This window comes from Muntiacus reevesi, chromosome 2 (assembly GCF_963930625.1).
Source record: "Muntiacus reevesi chromosome 2, mMunRee1.1, whole genome shotgun sequence".
Lineage (NCBI taxonomy): Eukaryota > Metazoa > Chordata > Mammalia > Artiodactyla > Cervidae > Muntiacus > Muntiacus reevesi.
In genome coordinates, this window is record NC_089250.1 from 178415147 (window position 1) to 178434936 (window position 19790).

Here is a 19790-nt window from a genome sequence, read left to right on the forward strand (position 1 = left end):
GATCAAAGCCAGGTCTCTGGCATTGCAGGCGAATTCTTTACCATCTGAGCTACCAGGAAATAAATAACTTTTATTTACTAGTAAGGAGTAAAAGCCTTTTTAAACGGGAAGTGACCCCTTGGATAACCTGAAAATTCCATGCTCCATCTCAAGCAGAGTGGGCCAGGCTTTCTGTGGTGAGCAGATTGTGTGATGAGGAACGTTACTGAATTCTCTCTGAAATCTTTGATCCAGGAATTCAGCCATGGCTTATATGTGGACAGACATGAGTTTTATAATGAAAGCTCAAGCACAGAATAATAAAAAATACAACCATGAATTTTAAAACCATAGGATATTCCATTTCAACGATGCTATGGCTATGGTAGTCTGAATTTTTTCTTATCTGTTGAAACTATTGTATGAAAATTACTGCAAATAAGGCTGGTAAATCTGAGTTCAAATAGCAGATTCTATGACATTTTAGTCAATGATTTATTTCATGCTTTGAAAATGTTAGCTTCCCTGGAGAAGGAGATGGCAGCCCACTCCAGTATTCTTGCCTGGAAAAGTCCATGGACAGAGGAGCCTGGCGGGCTGCAATCCATGGGGTTACATGACTGAGCATGTGTGCATGAGGGTGGAGGGAGATGGGTTGGTAGCAATAAAGTGGTGGAACTAAAAAAAAAGAAAATGTTACCTTCATCAGAAGTGTGTTTAATATTTTTTCTTTGAAAGTGAAAGTGAAGTCGCTCAGTCGTGTCCGACTCTTTGCGACCCCATGGGACTGTAGCTTACCAGGCTCCTCAGTCCATGGAATTTTCCAGGCAAGAGTACTGGAGTGGGTTGCCATTTCCTTCTCCAGTGTATTTTTTCTTTACTCATTTATAAATTCCATGTTAAGTTTTATCTAAGCCAGTCTGATGCTTGCTGCTGCTGCTAAGTCACGTCAGTCGTGTCCGACTCTGTGCAACCCCATAGACGGCAGCCCACCAGGCTCCCATCCCTGGGATTCTCCAGACAAGAATACTGGAGTGGGTTGCCATTTCTTTCTACAGTGCATGAAAGTGAAAAATGAAAGTGAAGTCGCTTAGTCATGTCCGACTCTTCTCGACCCCATGGACTGTAGCCTACTAGGCTCCTCTGTCCATGGGGTTTCCCAGGCAAGAGTACTGGAGTGGGTTGCCATTGCCTTCTCCCAATCTGATCTTAAATGATTTTAAATGTCAACAGTATTAAAAATATAGCTAACATTTTTCTAAACGATTAAAGCTTTGCACCCCTTCATTTTGGGTTTCGCTGGTGGCTCAGATGGTAAAGAATCTGCCTGCAATGCAGGAGACCCAGGCTTGATCCCTGGGTCGGGAAGATCCCCTAGAGGAGGAATGCAACACACTCCAGTATTCTTGCCTGGAGAATTCCATGGACAGAGGAGCCTGGCGGGCTACAGTCCATCGGGTTGCAAAGAGTTGGACAGGACTGAGTGACTAAGACATACACATTCCCTTTCATTTAATCATGAAATCAAGTCCTTGCAGCTCTCCTACATACCTCTCAAACATACCCACCCCACACGCACTTGCGACTGCCTCAGTTCAAGCCTCCTAACTGCCTCCAATTTCTTCTGTCTCCCACACATTCTCAACATGGTCACGAAGTGGTCAGATTTGTGTCTCAGAAGGATCACCCCACTCTTCTGCTCAAAACCCTGCCCTGGCTCCTCACCGTGCCCTGGTCTCACGTTCGTGAGCACAGTGGCCCTCAGTGATCTGGCGCGCACACCCACCTCTCCTGCACATCTCCCGTCAGAGTGCTTCACACTAGACTAACCGGCTGTGAGAACTCTGCAGGACTCCGCACGGCCCCCCTTTCTCCAGGACCATCCTTTCATCCTGAGTTCTGGTGAACTCCCATCATCCTTCACAACCCAGCTCAAACATGACTTCTTCCTAAGGCCTTCTTAAGCCTGTCCAACTCCAAAATTAATCACTCCCTCTTGTAAATCTTGTAGCATACCTTTTACTTACCACTTGTATTGTAACTATTTGTTTCTATGCTTGCCTTTTCTATATCACTGTAAACGTTTTGAGACCATGAAAGCTGTTTTGTGTTCGTTAAACCAAATTGTCTTTGCTTCAACAGTCTGAGTAATTGAGAGCAGGGATGTTTCCAGAGCAATTCACAGTGGCCGAGATGCCTCTGCTTCTCCACAGCAGACGTAAACCTCGTGTTTCTTTAATCACAGGGTTCACCAGACCTGCTTGGATTAGCATACATAACACAGCTCTTAAATATAGGTTGAGTGTTTCTGACTTTGTGCAAGATATGTACATAATGTTTTACTTTAAACCTTTCGGCAGGGGTTGTTGTTCAGTTGCTAAGTCATGTCTGACTCTGGTGACCTCATGGACCATAACCCGTCAGGCTCCTCTGTCCATGGGATTTCCCAGGCAAGGATACTGGAGTGGGCTGCCATCTCCCTCTCCCGGGAGTGAAGTGTTGACCTGAACGTCAGCATGGATGAACCTCAAAAACACTTGAGGCTGATTGAAAGAGTCTAGCCACACACAGTCACCGTCTGTGGGTCCGTTAGTGTGAGATGTGCAGTGGTCAGTCCATTGAGACAGAGCAGCAGTAACTCCTTGGGTGGGGGCTGGGGGCTGGGGGCAGTGGCACTTCATGGTTCGGGACTTCCTTGGGGGTGATGACAATGTTCACAGCCTCTGTAGAGGTGATGGTCACACAACATTTTAAATGTACCAACTGCCACTGCATCAGTCACTTTAAAACAGTTGATTTTATATTCCGTGGTGTTCACCATCTCGATCTGTGTCCCGCCAGGTCTGAGGAAGCGAACAAAGCGTTCTCTGCGGCCGTGCAGATGCACGACGTGCTGGTGAAAGCCTGGGCCATGTGGGGCGACTACCTGGAGAACATCTTTGTCAAGGAGCGGCAGCTGCATCTCGGAGTGTCTGCCATCACCTGCTACCTGCATGCATGCCGGCACCAGAATGAGAGCAAGTCGAGGAAGTACTTGGCCAAGGTGAGGCCGGAAGAACACGCTTTAACCAGAGACCTTCCTGGGAACCTTTAGTTTGGATGGAAGTTCAGTGACCTGCTGGTCTGTGCTGGGCATGACGAACCACACAGAGTCCATAGGTTCTGTTTAAAGCTGAAAAGTGGAGGCCTGGACGTTCTTGGGGTCAGAGGACTTCTCAGCGGCAAAACTCAGCCTGGAGTGTGGGTGGGTCTTAGGACTCAGGTCCGGTGTGGCTGTGGACCTCACACTGGACAGGGATTCCTGCAGACTGCAAGGGCTCAGCCAGGAGCGCGCCCTGCTGCGTGCCTGACTCTGACCTCACCCACAGGGACCGTGCACACAGGCCAGAGCCGGTCAGCTCTGGTCACAGGTGACGCTGAGCCCCTGGGCTTCTGTGGGGAGGGGTCGTCCTGCGGCACCCCACTGCAGCGCCGGGCATAGGGCTGTGGCCACGTGTGCCCAGTGGGTGGGCACCCGACCCCGAGCACCCTCCCCAGCCTCGCACCCTCCTGACTTCCCCAGGAATCACATCCGTACAACCCAGAATCCATTCTTGCAGATAACTTAAGAATAGGTTGTTCCACTTACTTTGCCCAGTAAAGGTTAGGAGTTTTTAGAATTCCTTAATTTAATGTCAGAGTTTGGATTGAACATCCCATCCCAGTAGTGAAAGCCGACTGTAGAGACAAACTGACCGTAATAATGCCGAGAAGCCGCCTCGCTGCCGGAATCCAGGTGTGCTTTCCTGTAGATGAAATCGTTTCAGACGGCTCAATAGAGATCAGACTGCCAGCAGGGGGCAGCCTCATGCTGGAGCGGGGGTGGGATCCTTTGAGATCTGAGCAGAAGCCCATTTTGTTGTGGGGAGATCGCAAGTGTGGATAACAGGCTGGAGCCCCTTGGGGTCCACACTGACCACCGCTAGCCAGCTGACCAGTTAGTAGTTGGCATTAAAGCTAAACCTTGATGAAGACTGTATTTAAATTCTCAGCATTATTTATCTGTAAGCTTTATAGTGAAGTTTCATCATACAGTTGGGCCTTTTGTCCATGTTTTCCCACGATGCCAGGAAAGGTGCCCAGTGTGATGGTTTAACGTCGGGGGAACGTCCCTTGACCGGAACTGGAGACTTTGGTTCAGCTCTGACTTCCCTTCTGTCTTAGGTGCTGTGGCTTCTGAGTTTTGACGATGACAAGAACACCCTGGCAGATGCCGTGGACAAGTACTGCATCGGCGTGCCGCCCATCCAGTGGCTGGCCTGGATCCCGCAGCTGCTCACCTGTCTGGTCGGCTCTGAGGGAAAGCTGCTTTTGAACCTGATTAGCCAGGTGGGAACTGCAAGTCCTCTTTGGTCACAAAAAAAAGCGTTTTCCTTTCACATCCTTTGTCCAAGAAAGAAAATGTGCACGCTCAGAGTTTTGAAACCAAGTCAGATGGTGGACAGGTGTACACAGTTAGCTGTCGCTTATAAAGCAGAAGTGACAGCAGCTGAGGACAGCAGGGCTGGCGGGCAGTGACCCGCTGGACTTACAGTGTTGCGATGCTACCTCTTCCCTTAACACATGTCGCCGAGTAAGATACACGTAAAGGACGCCTTCTGTTAAAACACAGGGGGCCTGGCGAGCACTCAGGTTACTGACTGAGCACAGATGTGCGGTCACTGCTCACGGCTGACTCCCCATCACGGGCTGGACTGGGCGCTCTGAACCCCAGAAGAAAGCCCAGTGGGCCGTGGGGCCTGTTGCTTTGGGTCCGGCTGTCCGGCTGCGGCTGTTGGAGGCTGGCAGTCGTGTGCCCCGTGGCAGGCTGGGGGGATTGGGCTGTCGTGACCCCTGTTTGAGGTCGGCTCCATATTGCCCTCCTCCTGTGGAGAGGCCAAGAGGTAGGGGAGGGACCTGAACAGGGGACGTGTGGATACAGCTCAGTCTGGGATTGGTGCCTTTGATGGTGCTTTGTTTTATAAAAGTACGGAGTCCTGTATGTAACTTTTCATATGTGAACCTGTAACCGAGCGCCAGGGGGCATGCTGCTCGCTCATCATTCACGTTCAGCATCTCCACGGCACCCAGAAATGCTCTCATTCTTGCTTGAGCGCTTGCGGCTGTGTTCTGGGTACTGGTACTTCCCTTGGAGTTGATCTGTCAAAGACGTAGATTCTGTTTGGTGTCATCGTTCACTGGACATCTCTTAACATATGTTAGCTAGCCTCCCTGTGGCCAGTGGCCAAGCTGGGTAATGTCTGCTCAGCTCTTCTGAAGGAGCCGTAGAGCTCTAGTTGACCAAAACTGGCATTTCTTACCTAAAAGAAAAAGGCCAGTTCCCTGCATCCTACAGTTAGCAGAGTGAAGTGGCTCGAGAGGGAGCCACGCGTCAGCCCGCTCTCAGTTCTGGTGAATGAAGGCTGCTGGCGTGTTGTGTTCCCTGTCATCGTCCTGAGACGCAGGCACGCCAGTGTCTGTCATCTTCAGGTTAGATCAGATGACAGTGAGGTTGCTCTGCCAGGAAGAGTCTTGGGTGGGCGAGACGGATGGAATACACCAGGCTGCTCTTTGCTGGGTCTTTTCAGGCTAAACTGGACATTGGACTTGCTATTCAGTCTGGCCTCCTGTATGTACTAAGTCAGTGGCACCGGCCAGGTGCGGGCCACGTCCCACTCACGACTGACTCTCTCTGAGCAGGTGGGACGTGTGTATCCCCAGGCCGTATACTTCCCCATCCGGACCCTGTACCTGACGCTGAAGATAGAGCAACGGGAGCGCTACAAGAGCGGTACGTCTCCGGGGGGCAGCGGCCAGGCTGTGGGGCTGGGTCCCCGGGGCGTCCGGCGTCCCACTGTCACCAGCACACACCCACCGGCAGCTCCCCTCCAGCCCGCCGGCCCGTCTGTGTTCAGACGCTGGGAGGTCACCAGGGTAGGAAGACGAAACCTGATTTCCCGTGGGTTGTTGGCTCTCCTTCACCGTAGTGTGACAGGGTGTTCATCCACTCCAGTGATTCCATCATAAGTAGGAAAAATGTGTGAAACCCAGGTGGCTCAGCGGTGAGGAATCTGCCTGCCGAGACAGGAGCCACGGGTTCGATCCCTGGGTCGGGAAGATGCCCTGGAGGAGGAAATGGCAATCCACTCCAGGATTCTTGCCTGGGAAATCCTACAGGCAGAGGAACCTGGCTATAGTCCTTGGGGTTGCAAAGAGCGGACACAACTGAGTGACTAAAAAAACAGAAGTTGAACTTATTAGTTATAAATGCATCCTGATAACCAGTACAAATGTCACTTACTGCGTTATAAGGAATAATACCTTCAGCTGTCAGAAGAATCTGCATAGAAACCAGTCTTACCTGGGATTTCCCTGGTAGTTCAGAGGTTAAGACTTCGAGCTCCCAGAGCAGCGGTCATGGGTTTGATCCCTGGCCAGGGAACTAAGATCCCATTTCCACATGATGTAGCCTAAAGAGAAAAAAACAAATCAATCTTAACCAAATGTAAAAACATTCAAAATAGAAGTTTTTAATCTGTAATGATTACCATGGTACGTAGAGAAGTAACCTACTTAATGGTTTCAGTTACCCTGTAAGCATGGTGCTCTGTAAACAATTAAAGCACCGCTTGATTCCTGCGTCTTTAATATGTAGACATGCTCACTGCGAGGCCAGAGCCTTTCCAGGAAGGTGACTCCCTCCTCCGGACGGTGGTGGCAGCTCCTGGTCCTGTAGGGTGGGTCTTCACACCAACCTCCTGGCTGTCTAGGTAGATTCAAGTTTGGGTCAATTGAAAGTTAAGGGTTTTTGTTATAAGTGAGCTGAAGCTTTAAAAAATGAGCATCGGGGTTCTGTAACATTTCTTACGTAGCAAGTGGCTTTTTTTAAAATGTCATTTTATACCTGTGGTTTGGCTCTCTTAGATGAAAGCATGTAGGCTGACTTGTTAACACTTCTAGATTCTCGGAGTTGTAAGACAAAGAATGAATTGCGAAATATTTTTGCCAGACCCTAAAAAAAAAAAAAAAAAGCTCAGACTCCCACTGCAGTTCGGGTCCAGGGAGCCTGCACCCCCACCTGGGCCCCACTCACACGCCCACCTGCCCGCGCCCTGACCCGTGTGCCTTCTGCCTGCCCCGCACCCCGGGACAGGGCGCCCGCCTCGGGGCCCCGGGCGGCCCCCGGGGTGCGTCCCGCGCCGGCAGGAACCAGCGTTCCTCCGGCCGGGGGTCCTCGGAGCGCCGACTCCCCGTCGTCAGCGCGGCGCTGACACTGGCGTTGTGTGTGTTGCTCTCAGATTCTGGACAACAGCAGCCAAGTTCAGTGGGTAACCAGTCCCATTCTGCATCAGATCCAGGGCCCATAAGAGCCACGGCCCCCATGTGGCGCTGCAGCCGTATCATGCACATGCAGCGGGAGCTGCACCCGACGCTGCTGTCTTCCCTGGAAGGCATCGTCGACCAGATGGTCTGGTTCCGGGAGAACTGGCACGAGGAGGTAGGCGGCGGGGCTGTGCGCTGCGGAGGGCGTGGGTCTGGGTGCCCGCGCAGCCGCGGCCTGTCCGCACGAGCGCCCCACTCGTGTGTCTGGGGGTGGCCCGGCTAGTGGAGGCTCCAGGTCTGCATCCTGGCGCTGTCCCTGCCGAAGCAGAAGACTTCTGACGAAGACATCAGGGAAGCCCCTGCTGCCCTTAAAACACTTATTTTGTTCACTTGTCCGAACCTAACCGCTGAAATCCCACCACTGGCCAAGGAGCAGCGGGATGTGGGCAGAGGTCACCCCATGGGCCGTCATCTCCAGGGGCCAGAGCTGGTTCTCGGGCCGCCGCCACAGTGGTGGTGATGAGTGATCAGCGTTTGTTGTCCGGTCGGCCACGAGGCCCCTGTCGGTGCTCTGTTACCCTGTGTGTGCGCACGGTACACAGACGTGATCTGAAACAGGCTTTCCGTTGGCGATTCAGCAGAAGGGCGTGTGCACGACTCAAAGGGTGGGCTTGTGGGTCTCTTTCTTCTGTTAACGTTCGGGACAGCTGTCCTTGCTGCCGAGAACGCAGCTCACGGCGTGAGCGTCCGGGGCGCCCCCCGTGCTGCTTCTGCGCACTCTGGCGCCCCGACAGCTTTGTCCATGGTGGGGCTGGCTGGGCGAGTGCCCAGTGGGCGGGGGGCAGCTTGCTCGAGCGCAGAGCTCTCTTGTGCGAGCCCACCGTGTCTCTGGTCCCCAGGTCCTCAGGCAGCTCCAGCAGGGCCTGGCCAAGTGCTACTCGGTGGCCTTTGAGAAGAGCGGAGCGGTGTCGGACGCCAAGATCACACCCCACACCCTCAACTTCGTCAAGAAGCTGGTGAGCACGTTTGGGGTGGGCCTGGAGAACGTGTCCAACGTCTCCACCATGTTTTCCAGCGCTGCCTCCGAGTCCCTGGCCCGGCGTGCCCAGGCCACCGCCCAGGACCCTGTCTTCCAGAAGCTGAAGGGCCAGTTCACCACCGGTGAGTCCCGACCCGGGAAGCAGCCCCTCACCTTTCCCCTCGGTCCTACCCATCCGGTTAACCACACCCGTTGGTTTTCTGGACCCCAGCACTGGGTGGGCGGGTTAGACTGTAAGGAAACGGGACATTCCCTGCCCCGGGATCGCACAGCCTTCCCTCCAGGGAAAAGGCAAAGGATCGGAGCCAGGGTAGACACAGGGTTTTAGGATGCAGTCCCTCCGCCTGCCGGGTTTTTTTTGGAAGACCAGATAGGGTCAGGTGAGGCAGTGAGACTCGAAGGCGCCGGCCCCAAGGCAACAGGCAGGGATCCCCCTGGTGGTTCTGGCGTCAGGAGGACAGTGGAGGGTGTGCACATCCCGTCCCTGGGTCAGGCGCTCGTGTTTCCTGGACCAGCGGGAGCAGGACTCCAGCCCCACCTCTCTGTGTGGCCTGAGGCTGATGGCCGCTGTCCCTCAGCCCGAGTCCCTGTCAGGGACCCCCGTCCCCCGGGTGCATGCAGGCCAGGCCGCACCCCTCGGAGCTGGAGCACATGTGGTCCTCTTCTTCACGGGAAAGGAGGTGTCTGAGATGGAAGTTTTGTGGAAGCCATCACTCATTACTGGAAAGAAGTGATACTTAGTGTATCCATATCTACAACCAAACGTAGTCTGAAGTAGAGTGTTAGAGGGGGCGCACATCTGGATTCTGACGTGAAAGAGTGACAGGCACCGAAGCCTGGAGGAAGGCCAGCCTTGAGGCGCTGACCCACCGCCTGCTGCAGCGAGCGTCGGACGCCTGCATCCAGCCCCACTGGCCGCGTGCCCCGGGGACCACCCCTGTGTCCGCCCCAGGTTCTGCTGTGCAGAGCGCAGGAGGGCTGCCCCTCCGCCCACAGCAGCATCGCAGCCCTGGCTCCAACCGCACGGGGGGAAGGCGGCTCCGGAGAGTCAGTCCCGAGATGGAAGACTGACCCCCCTGCAGACGCTGTGCCCGAGCGCTGACGGCTGGTTTGTGGCAACAGCCCCAAACGCAAGTCCCCCAGATGCCCCTCCAAGGAGAAGGGACGCAGAGCATGGCTCTTCCACACTCAAAGCAGATGAAGAGACATTAACTGACACACATGGCAACTTGGATGCACTTCAGAGAAGTTGTGCTGAACGCTCAAAGCCGGCTCAGGATTCCTGCCGCGCGCTTATAAATTATGAAGCCTTTGTGAGGTCACAACGGAAAACAGACCAGCAGTGGCAGGGCTCGGGTGTGGGGGAGGCGGGCATGGCTCAGAGCCGTGGACGGGGGGCCTCTTGGGTACACAGCGCCGCCCCTCACATCTCATGGGTGCACACACCATACGCACAGGTCTCGTGTCTGAGTCAGGCCCGTGGGTTGTGCCAGTGCCTTGGTCTTGGGAAGGGACGTGTGGCCCTACCTGTACATTTCTCGGTGCTCCTGTGAATATTTATTTCAAAATGAAAGTTAACAAACAGAAACCCATTCCATGAAGATCAGGCCTGGCCTTGATAACAGCTTCCTGCCCCGGAGTTGGGAAGGTGCAGCCCCGTGTCCCGGCGGACGGAGACCTGCCTCCCTCGGGCTCACCTTGCTAGTCAGGTGACCGCACGCGAAATGGTAAAGGAAAGGCAGAGAAATGCCGTGAGGAAAACCCCACGAGAGAAGTGCAGCGACTGTAGTGAAACTGGTGACACGTATGCACAGTTAAACTCACGTGGACGTGACGAGTGGAGCTGTGGGAGTGGCCGTGTGTCGGCCATTTATTCCAGCCGGCGTTTTTATGTGCTGTTTATTGGAGTTCTGCCCCTCGCGGCACTTTATCACTGACTAGATGGAAAACGCGCCTGTTTCCTCCTGGGCCGAGCCAGAGCCATAGTTGTACAGTGAATGGGAAATCACCCAGGTGGCCGAAAATGTTTCTAATCATGTTCTGTTTTGCAGATTTTGACTTCAGTGTTCCAGGATCCATGAAGCTTCATAATCTGATTTCCAAACTGAAAAAGTGGATCAAAATCCTGGAGGCTAAAACCAAGCAGCTTCCAAAATTCTTCCTCATTGAAGAGAAGTGCCGGTTTCTGAGCAACTTCTCAGCACAGACAGCGGAGGTGGAAATTCCCGGGGAGTTTCTGATGCCGAAGCCGACACATTACTACATCAAGATCGCTCGGTGAGTGCGCCTGGCCGGCCCGGGGTCATTGACACCTTCCCCCAGCAGATGCCCCGGAGCCCCTCCAGAGAGACGGGTCAGCGGTTCACACTGTGATTCCCGCCCCTCTGCCCCCGGGAGAGGACACGGGACTGCCGTCGGATTGGGGTCATTGGGCACCTTTCACGGGTCCGGGCGAACCCATGGGTTCCGTGTCCTGTCTGAGTCAAGCTTGTGTTTGCTCTCAAAAAAACCCTTTCTGAATGCTTGTAGAACTTGACAGTGGAGTTCTGCAGTGTTTCGTACACTCAGAAAGCACAGTATTCAAAACAGAATCAGACTATGGTAAAAATTTTTAGAGCAAGGTGAGTTGCGTCTCATTTAAATGTAAAGCGAGGACCCTGCTGCTCCCCTCCGCTGTGAGCGCTGTGAGCGCCGAGGGCAGGCGGGCCCCACGCCGCCCCTCCGCTGTGAGCGCCGAGAGTGCACATGCCCCATCCCAGCTCCATCCCAGGGGCCCAGGCACTCCTGCTGCTGGGGGCCCCAGCATCCTCTGACTGCGGAGGCCAGGCCCTCGGCGGGACTGTTTGAAACCCCAATTTCGCCTTTTGTCCTTCCCACACCGAGGCGCCCCCATACCCGGTCCCTGCGAGGTGGGGCGTAGGTAACCGACCATCCCGTCTGGCCAGCGGTCGTCCGGGAAGCTCTGCTCTCAGAGTAGAGGGGCGGAGTGGCCGCGGGGCGTGGGCTCAGCGCCCGTGGTCTCCGCAGGTTCATGCCCCGGGTGGAGATCGTGCAGAAGCACAACACGGCCGCCAGGAGGCTCTACATCCGCGGGCACAACGGCAAGATCTACCCGTACCTGGTCATGAACGACGCCTGCCTGACCGAGTCGCGGCGGGAGGAGCGCGTGCTGCAGCTGCTGCGCCTGCTCAACCCCTGCCTGGAGAAGCGGAAGGAGACCACCAAGAGGCACCTGTTCTTCACAGGTACGCGCGCCGCCTCCAGCACGCCCCGCCCCCCGCAAGACACGCGTCCAACCAGCGCCCACCTGGAGAGGAGGCCCCGGCCGGGCGCACAGCCGCCCCCGCTCGCCCGGCAGCCTGCCCAGGCTCCGGTGACGCTGGCTGCGCGGGGCGTGCTGGTGGCGCGCTCCACACAGTTTCTAAGCGCAGTCTTTGATCTCTCCTTGGGCTTCCCCGGTGGCTCAGCTGGTAAAGAGTCTACCTGCAATGCAGGAGACCCTGATCCGATCCCTGGGTTAGGAAGATTCCCTGGAGAGGAGAATGGCCACCCACTCCAGTGTTCTGACCTGGAGAATTTCATGGACTGTATAGTCCATGGAGTCGCAAAGAGTCGGACAGGACTGAGCAGTTTTCACTTTCACGTCTTGATCTGCTCTGGGCACAGCCTGCCGTGTCGGCCCCGCCTGAGGGGCCCTTCTGGGAGCCGAGGGGGTCCCAGGAAGGCCGCTGACATCTCGTTCAGGCAGCTCCCAGCAACCTCGGGTGAGGTCTCTACTGAACCGAGTGGCTGTGGGCGAATCGTGAGCCTGTCACGTGGGGTGGGGCCGGGCTGCCCATGACTGCCCATCCCCGGAGAGAACTGCGGCCACCTTCACGCTGACCAGGGCGCGGAGCCCGTTGCCCTGCGTGGTGTCTGGTCCTGTTCGGAGCGCTCTGCTGGCTGAGCCGTGATCCAGCCTCTTCTGCCTTAGTCTCTCACCGTTAAGTTTAGACTGCCCCAGAGTAAGTGAATTGAGAAATCCGCTCTGCAGAGCGCTGTGGGTGTTTGAGCGCACACGTGTCGTGCTCCGCCAGTCGGCCCTGCCTCACGCACCGTCCCCCCTCTCCCTCCAGTCCCCCGCGTGGTGGCCGTGTCCCCGCAGATGCGCCTGGTGGAGGACAACCCCTCCTCGCTGTCGCTGGTGGAGATCTACAAGCAGCGCTGCGCCAAGAAGGGCATCGAGCATGACAACCCCATCTCCCGCTACTACGACCGCCTGGCCACGGTGCAGGCGCGCGGGACGCAGGCCAGCCACCAGGTGCGGGCGGGCGGGCAGGTGTGGGGGCTTGGGGGGTGGCCGTGGGCTCGGCCAAGGGCCACTCGTTCTAATGGGACAGAAGTACGTTTTCACTCAGCCTTGCAGAGGCTCAGAGTCCTTCCTGAAGAGCAGCTGAGAGATGAGAACTTTAAAGGAACTGCTTGGCAGGTTCATTTGGTTGACAGCCCGGGCGTGGGAGGGTGAGGCTGCCTGCCTGCCCGCCCGCCCCCTGGGCGTGTTCACAGGTTTGCTGCCAGGCCTCCAGGTCACGCACAGTCTCTGTGCGGTGTGTCCTTGCTAAAATGCAGAATGTGGGGAAGCGGAAACCTATCAGGTCAGCTGTTTCTCTTGCCTCAGGTGGAGCCACGGAGCCCCCAATGGAGTCCCAGATGCCCCGGCTGCACCTGCTGGTGGGCCGAGGCTCCCTCTGCACCTGCGGGTCCCGCCCTGGGGGCAGCGGGCCACTGGGAGCGTGGATGAGAAGGCTCTGTCCAGGGTTGTCTGCGTCACCAAGAGGCAGCTCTGGCCGGTTCTCCTGCTGCCTCCGTGGTCCTTCCTGCGGTCCCCAAGGGCACCTCCTGGATCTGGGGAGAGACCCCCAGGGCCGGAAGCTGCCTCTGTTGTCCAGGGACTGGTCTCTGTTACTCTGGGTCCTGAAGGGCTTGATTCAGGAGGACGGAGCCAGGGGCGCCCTTCTCACCCCTGCGCCGTGCTCAGGGTGCAGGGTCTGGTGTCAGCCCTCACCTTCGTGCGGGCAGAGCAGGTGGGGTTCTTCAGTGCTCAGCGGTCTCCGTGGACTGTGGCAGTTTTGAGGTGTTGGTGGGAGGTGAATGGATTGGATTCTCAAGGTTCTGTGTTCTTTGGACTCTACAAGCCAGTGACCCCTGTCTGCAAATACGTGGCTGCATTGGAAACCCCCTCCTGCTCTGTGAAGATGGAGCTGAGCACGGGTCTGGCGCAGGGGCGGTGGGGGGCCCTCCTGGACCTGCGGGAGGCGCGGACGTACAGGCCGTCCCAGCGCGCGGGTCTCTTCTTGGTCTTCCTCCCCTGGTTTGCTTCATTACAACTCGGCTCCTTTCCCCTTTGCATTTTCTACCACACTGCCTGTAAACTTGCTTATTCTGGACGCATCCTGTGAGCAGTTCATGCGACACGTCGTCGCTCGTGCCTGGCTCCCCTGCACTGCGTGTTCCCAAGGTTGTCCGCTCGGCACTTGGGAGCACGTGTCAGCACTGCTGCTTTTTATGGCTGATCATTCCCTTGTATGAAGAGACCACATTTAACTTACCCGTTTATTAGTTGGTAGGCGTTTGCACCTTTTGTCTGTTAGGATTAATACTGCTGTGAACACACATGGTTTCTACGTGGACCTGTGTTCTCGTTTCCCTCGCCCATCTGTATACAAGGAGTAGAATCGCTAGGTTATTTGGTAACTCTTAGGTTTAACACTTGGACGGAGCCACAGACTTTTCCAAAGTGACCACAATGTACGAGAGTTCTGACTTCTCCACGTTCTTGCCAGCACTTAGTATCATCTGTCTTTCTGACCACAGCCACCTGAGTGGGTGCAAAGTGCTAGTTTATTTTGGTCGGTAACAAATGATACTGAGTATTTTTTCATTTGCTAATTGGCTGTTTGCATATTTTCTCTGGAGAAAAGTTGGTTCAAGTTCTTTGCTCATTTTTTTACATAAACTTTTTTTTAAATTTTGTGCTGCGCCGGGTCGCTGCTCCTCGGGCTTCTCCAGCTGTGGTGAGCAGGGTCTGCTCTCCAGTCTCCGTGCTCGGCCTTCTCACGGTGGACCCCCGGCTCAAGCAACCCGGCTGCAGTAGTTGGGACAGATGGGCTCCGTTGCCCTGTGGCGTGTTGAATCTTCCCGGACCAGGGATTGACCCCATGTTCCCTCCATTGGCAGCCGGATTCTTAACTACTGGGGCACCAGAAAAATCCCCGTTTGCTCATTTTTTATGTTGGGTGATTTGTAAAAAGACTTGTCTTTTTATTGGTTCTAAGAATTTGTTCTGTGATCTGGACGTGAGTGACGACGCAGGTGACTTTCTTTCTTTGCTGTGTGCATTGTCCTGCTTCTCCACGTGCCTCACGACCTTCTGTTGAAAACAGGGTGCTTTGGATAACACAGTGTGACCACACTCACCGTCAGGCCCTTCCCCCCGCGGGGTGATGCTGTGTGTGTGTGTGTGGTGACTTTCCTGGGCTCAGTCAGCCCAGGAGGCTGTTGAGGAATACCCAGAACCAATGCCAGGACCTTCCCGCTCCCCGAGGTGTCTGTCCGGCCTGCCCGTGCCTGACCCACTTGCCGAACTCCGTCCCCCAGGTCCTTCGTGACATCCTCAAGGAGGTTCAGAGCAACATGGTTCCCCGCAGCATGCTCAAGGAGTGGGCCCTGCACACCTTCCCCAACGCCACTGACTACTGGACCTTCCGCAAGATGTTCACCATCCAGCTCGCGCTCATCGGCTTCGCGGAGTTTGTCCTGCACCTCAACAGACTCAACCCCGAGATGCTGCAGATCGCCCAGGTAACGCGGCGGGAGCGGCCGGCCCCCCGCCCCGGCTCAGTCTGCGCCTGCTGCTTCCACCGCTGAGTGTCTGCCTCCGACCTTTAGGACACCGGCAAGCTGAACGTGGCCTACTTCCGCTTTGACATAAACGACGCCACCGGGGACTTGGATGCCAACCGGCCTGTCCCTTTCCGCCTCACACCCAACATCTCCGAGTTTCTGACCACCATCGGCGTCTCCGGCCCCTTGACCGCGTCCATGATCGCCGTCGCCCGCTGCTTCGCCCAGCCCAACTTCAAGGTGGGTCAGGGTTGTCCCAGGAGGAGCACATGGTGAACCCCTGGGAGATGAGACGTGGCCACACCAGGGGCTCTGACAGCCCTGTGCAATGCGCAGGGCTCGGGAGGACTGACGGATCCCGGTCCAGTCCATTCTGACCCCGGGCCTGTCTCTTTGCAGTCAGGGACGGAACACACACTGTTTACTGTTTTCTTCTGACTTCTGGGACTGTCTACACTGACTGCTCTTTTCCCAGATAAGCAGTCTGTGTCTAGAGAAGGCTTCAGACACCAATTATTTTTGCAAAACATTTACTCAGAACAGGTTTTAAATCATCGCGTCGCCTCCTGACTGCAAACACAGACTTTGTCTGTGTTAACGTCCAACTACTCTCCTCCCCCCCGTCCCCCATGCCTATGTCGCTGCTGCTCCGGGGCCCGTGATGGCCTCTCTGAAACGGGTCAGCACACGGAGCCTGCTCTCAGGCAGGGAGCGCAGTGACGCTCACCCACTTAGGGTTAAAACCTGAAATATAGCACGGAGTTCTCATTCCCTAGAAATGCTCACTTCTGGAGACAGGGTTATCCGAGAGCGGCCCACGATTGGAAACCCCTTTTAAAGACCTGTTATGAGAAGGAAATGGCAACCCACTCCAGTATTCATGCCTGGAAAATCCCATGGACCGAGGAGCCTGAGGGGCTACAGTCTGTGGAGTCGTAAAGATGCAGACATGACTGAGCGACTTCACTTTCATGACCTGGAAGAACTGCCCGCATCCCTGCGCACGGCCTGAGCGACTGTGGATGGGAGGAAGCTGGGCTTCTCCACACTCGGGGCCACGCTCCTTCCAGCCCCAGTGGGGTGATTGTCTTTGCGTTAGGTCACCATAGAAACCACCCTGCCTGGGGATCTCCTCCAAGGACACGTGCTGGGGCCAGCCCCTCAGCGTGTCAGTCCAGGTTACATTTAAGCAGCCCCAGCACCCCTGACGTGACAGCGTCCAGTTCAGGAGCGTTTGCACAGGGTCTGTCCATCTTATCGTCACAGCATCCTGTCAGTCATCCCAGTGGCGCCGCCAGCCTCTGGGTCCCCGGCCCTCGTCCAGTCCCCTCCCTTGGGCGCTCCTGCCGTCCTCCCGCGGGCCCCCCAGCCCAGCCCCCACCACCTTCCCTCCGGACTCCGTTCCACGGCGCCTTGACCCAGGGGTGCAGCAGCCATTGGGCCCCCCACCTTTCTTAGAACCCCAGGGGTCATCACGCGTGTCTGGCCGCAGTGTCCCCACCAGAGTGACCGTGGTACGGGCCCTGACTACTGAGGCCCTGACGGCCGCCGCAGCAGAGTGCCTGCCCTCTGGGCCGGTGGTCAAACGCGAACCTTCCCTCTCACCCCGCAGGTGGACGGCATCCTGAAAACTGTGCTGCGGGATGAGATCATCGCCTGGCACAAGAAGACGCAGGAGGACACGTCGTCCCCGCTGTCGGCCGCCGGGCAGCCCGAGAACATGGACAGCCAGCAGCTGGTGTCCCTGGTGCAGAAGGCCGTGACGGCCATCGTGACCCGCCTGCACAACCTCGCTCAGTTCGAAGGCGGGGAGAGCAAAGTCAACACCCTGGTGGCCGCCGCCAACAGCCTGGACAACCTGTGCCGCATGGACCCCGCCTGGCACCCTTGGCTCTGAGCCCGGCCGCTCGGCGGGGTGGGCAGTTCCCCCGACGGTTAGGGGCCAAGCGTCAGGAAGGCCAGGCGAGTCCAGGCGGGAGCGGAGACCAACCCGCAGCTTTTAAAGCAGCCTTCAGAGAAGCCAGGATTCCCTGACCTGGAATCTCTGTGAATTCTTTTTTATCGACTTCCTCCGTCGTGTGAATGTACAGATCAAACTGTAGGAAACACTTCCTTGTCGTTTTTAACTTTCAGAAGTGACACCTCCCGGGAGCTTCAAGCTTTTGTACAGAGCTTTGTAACAAGTGTACAGAAAACCCACTTTGTTAGAGAAATAGGAAATTATGAAGACACCGTGCTGGATTTTCTCTAAGCACAAACTTCCAGGCTGTATGGAAACAGTCTCAGAGCCTCCCCGCGTTTCCGCTGTGGATGGGTCGCCCGCCCCTGCATTTGGAGTCGGATTCCTTGGGGCCCACAGAGCCGAGAACGGGCGTGACCCTTGCTGTTCCGCTGCTCTCAGGCTGTCTTCTCGATATTTACTATCACTGTACCTGGAAAAAAAAGACATTTTCCCTCTTAATTTAAAAAGAAGCAACAAAGGTTTGTTCGTTACCTCCAGTCTGTTCTGTTCACATTTTTATAAGTATGAGCCTTGAGAACGTTCTATCTAAATTTGTACAGTGTGATTTTTTTAGAATAAATATTTTATCGAAGGATGTGTTGTTTCTGCAAATTGTGCCCCATGGCCCTTGGGCCAGCAGGGCCTGGGCCCCACGGTGACCGTGACACGCGCCAGGCTGGGACCTCGGCTGGGACTCGGGTCCGAGCCCCTCAGCGTGAGGTCCTGGTCCCGACTGATGGCGGGAAGGCACGCCCAGGGGCTGGTCCCTCTCGGTGCCCTTCCCATGTTTCAGGGCTGCGGCCCGGTGACCCGCATGCAGCAGGGAGACGCCCGGAGGCGGCGTCCTGGAGCCGCATTCCTGGCTGCGGCCTGGCCCATCAGCAGGACAGACAGACTGAACCTTGTGCCCTGGACTCCAGCCCCCGCCCGGACGGAGCCTGAGGGAATGGGTTTGGTCCATCTGACCTAAGTGTCCCATCCTTTATTTGGAGCTGATCGTAAGTTATTTTACTAACACTCGGCTGTTTTTATGAGCAAGCGCCTTGGGTTCTGGAATGACGGGAGCCTGTGTTTAAAACGACAGGTGTCACCGCACAGCCAGCAGGCTGGAGGGGGAAGGCGCCCGTCTGTCCGACAGCCCTCACTCTGCAGCGGGGTCTCGGGAGCCGGGATCAGGACGTAGCTGAAACCAGCCGCTGAGTTAGCTCGGTCCTGCTGGAGCGGGTGTGGAGCCTGGTGTTCGCAGAGACGCGTGGACAGCATTAGGGCGGAGGGAACGTTTGCTTCTCAGCCTCGCTGCTTGGAGTCGAGTTGGCATCCTGGTGAGAAGCACCTGGGTTCAAGGTCAGGCTCGCCCGCACCGTGCCCCAGACTCTGACCCTGATTCCTGGGAAAGCCAGCCTCTCCCCGGTGGAGACGCAGCCCCTCCTGTGCACCATCGGTTCGTCCCAGAGTCGGCAGCCCTGAGCCAGCACCTCCGTGACCAGAAGCCTCTGCTCTCTCCGCCGAAAGAACCTGGCTTTGCCGGGACCTGGGTCCCCAGGAGCGAGGAAGGTCAGACAGAGGGCTTGTGTGGGGAGCTACCCCCAGTGTGTGTCCAGTTTTCCTAATGCGGTTTCAAGGGTGAGCATGATCATTAAGATTTTCTTAAGCTCTCCACTGCATGTAACAGAATTTCTCATTTCTGCCATGTCTGTGTGTGCAGTTCAGTGGCCTTGAGTAACCTTCCCATCCTTACACAGCCCTCGCCCCCATCGCCTGCAGGACTTTTTCTTCCTCCCAAGGAGAAACTGTTTCCATCAACCCTGAGTCCCACGCTTCTCCCCCGGCCCGGGGCACATGCCCTTCTCCTTCATCTCTATGGTTTTGACTCCTCTAGGAATCTCGTGCACAGAAGCATGTGTTCTTTGTTCTTTTGTGACCAGCTTAGCTCACTTAGCACGGCAGTGCGGCACGTGACGAACGGCCTTCCTTTTCAAGGCTGGATAAGGTCACGAGGCTACACGCTGCGTCTTTGTATCACGTTTTGGGACCGTTGGCTTGCTTTCGTCTTTCCGCTATTGTGAAAAATGCTGGAACGAACATGGATGTTTTGAGGGGAATCGGAATACCCATTCGACTTCCAACTTTCAATTCCTTGGGGAATATATACAAAACTGAAATTTCTGGGTCATATGGCAGCTCTATTTTTAATTTTTTGAAGAACCTCCGTACAGTTTTCCAGTGACGGCACCATTTTACATCCCCACCAACAGTGCGCAAGGGCTCTACTTTCTCCACATCCGTGTCAATACTTGTTTTCTGATAAGAAAAATATATATATTCTTAACTGTGGGATCTGAGTTCCCTGACCAGGGATCAGACCAGCACCCGCTCCAATGAGAGCGTGGATCTGAACCACTGGACCGCCAGGCAAGGCCCCCAAACATTTATTTTTTTGGTAACCATCCTAATTGAGTGTAAAGTGCCATTTGTCCTCATTGTGAGTTTGGTTTGCATTTCTCTCACCGTTAGTGAGGTTGAGCATATTTTCATGAGGTTGTTGAC

The 19790-nt window shown here is 55.7% G+C and overlaps 1 protein-coding gene across 9 annotated transcripts in view; it reads left to right on the forward strand.

Moving 5' to 3' along the window:
- The window catches only part of TRRAP (transformation/transcription domain associated protein), an 89297-nt gene extending 71459 nt beyond the window's left edge, over positions 1-17838 (forward strand). For 7 of the 9 annotated variants that reach the window (XM_065923801.1, XM_065923806.1, XM_065923805.1 and 4 more), the window contains exons 61-71: positions 2821-3022; positions 4183-4347; positions 5698-5788; positions 7296-7495; positions 8220-8481; positions 10411-10636; positions 11387-11604; positions 12475-12659; positions 14996-15199; positions 15287-15481; positions 16854-17838. In XM_065923801.1, the coding sequence (XP_065779873.1) occupies positions 2821-3022; positions 4183-4347; positions 5698-5788; positions 7296-7495; positions 8220-8481; positions 10411-10636; positions 11387-11604; positions 12475-12659; positions 14996-15199; positions 15287-15481; positions 16854-17138 (2233 nt within the window). In that variant the 3' untranslated portion in view covers positions 17139-17838. The remainder of the gene's footprint in view (positions 1-2820; positions 3023-4182; positions 4348-5697; positions 5789-7295; positions 7496-8219; positions 8482-10410; positions 10637-11386; positions 11605-12474; positions 12660-14995; positions 15200-15286; positions 15482-16853) is intronic. The other 2 variants (XM_065923807.1, XM_065923808.1) reach the window with 1 other exon arrangement.
- Positions 17839-19790: the final 1952 nt, after the last annotated feature.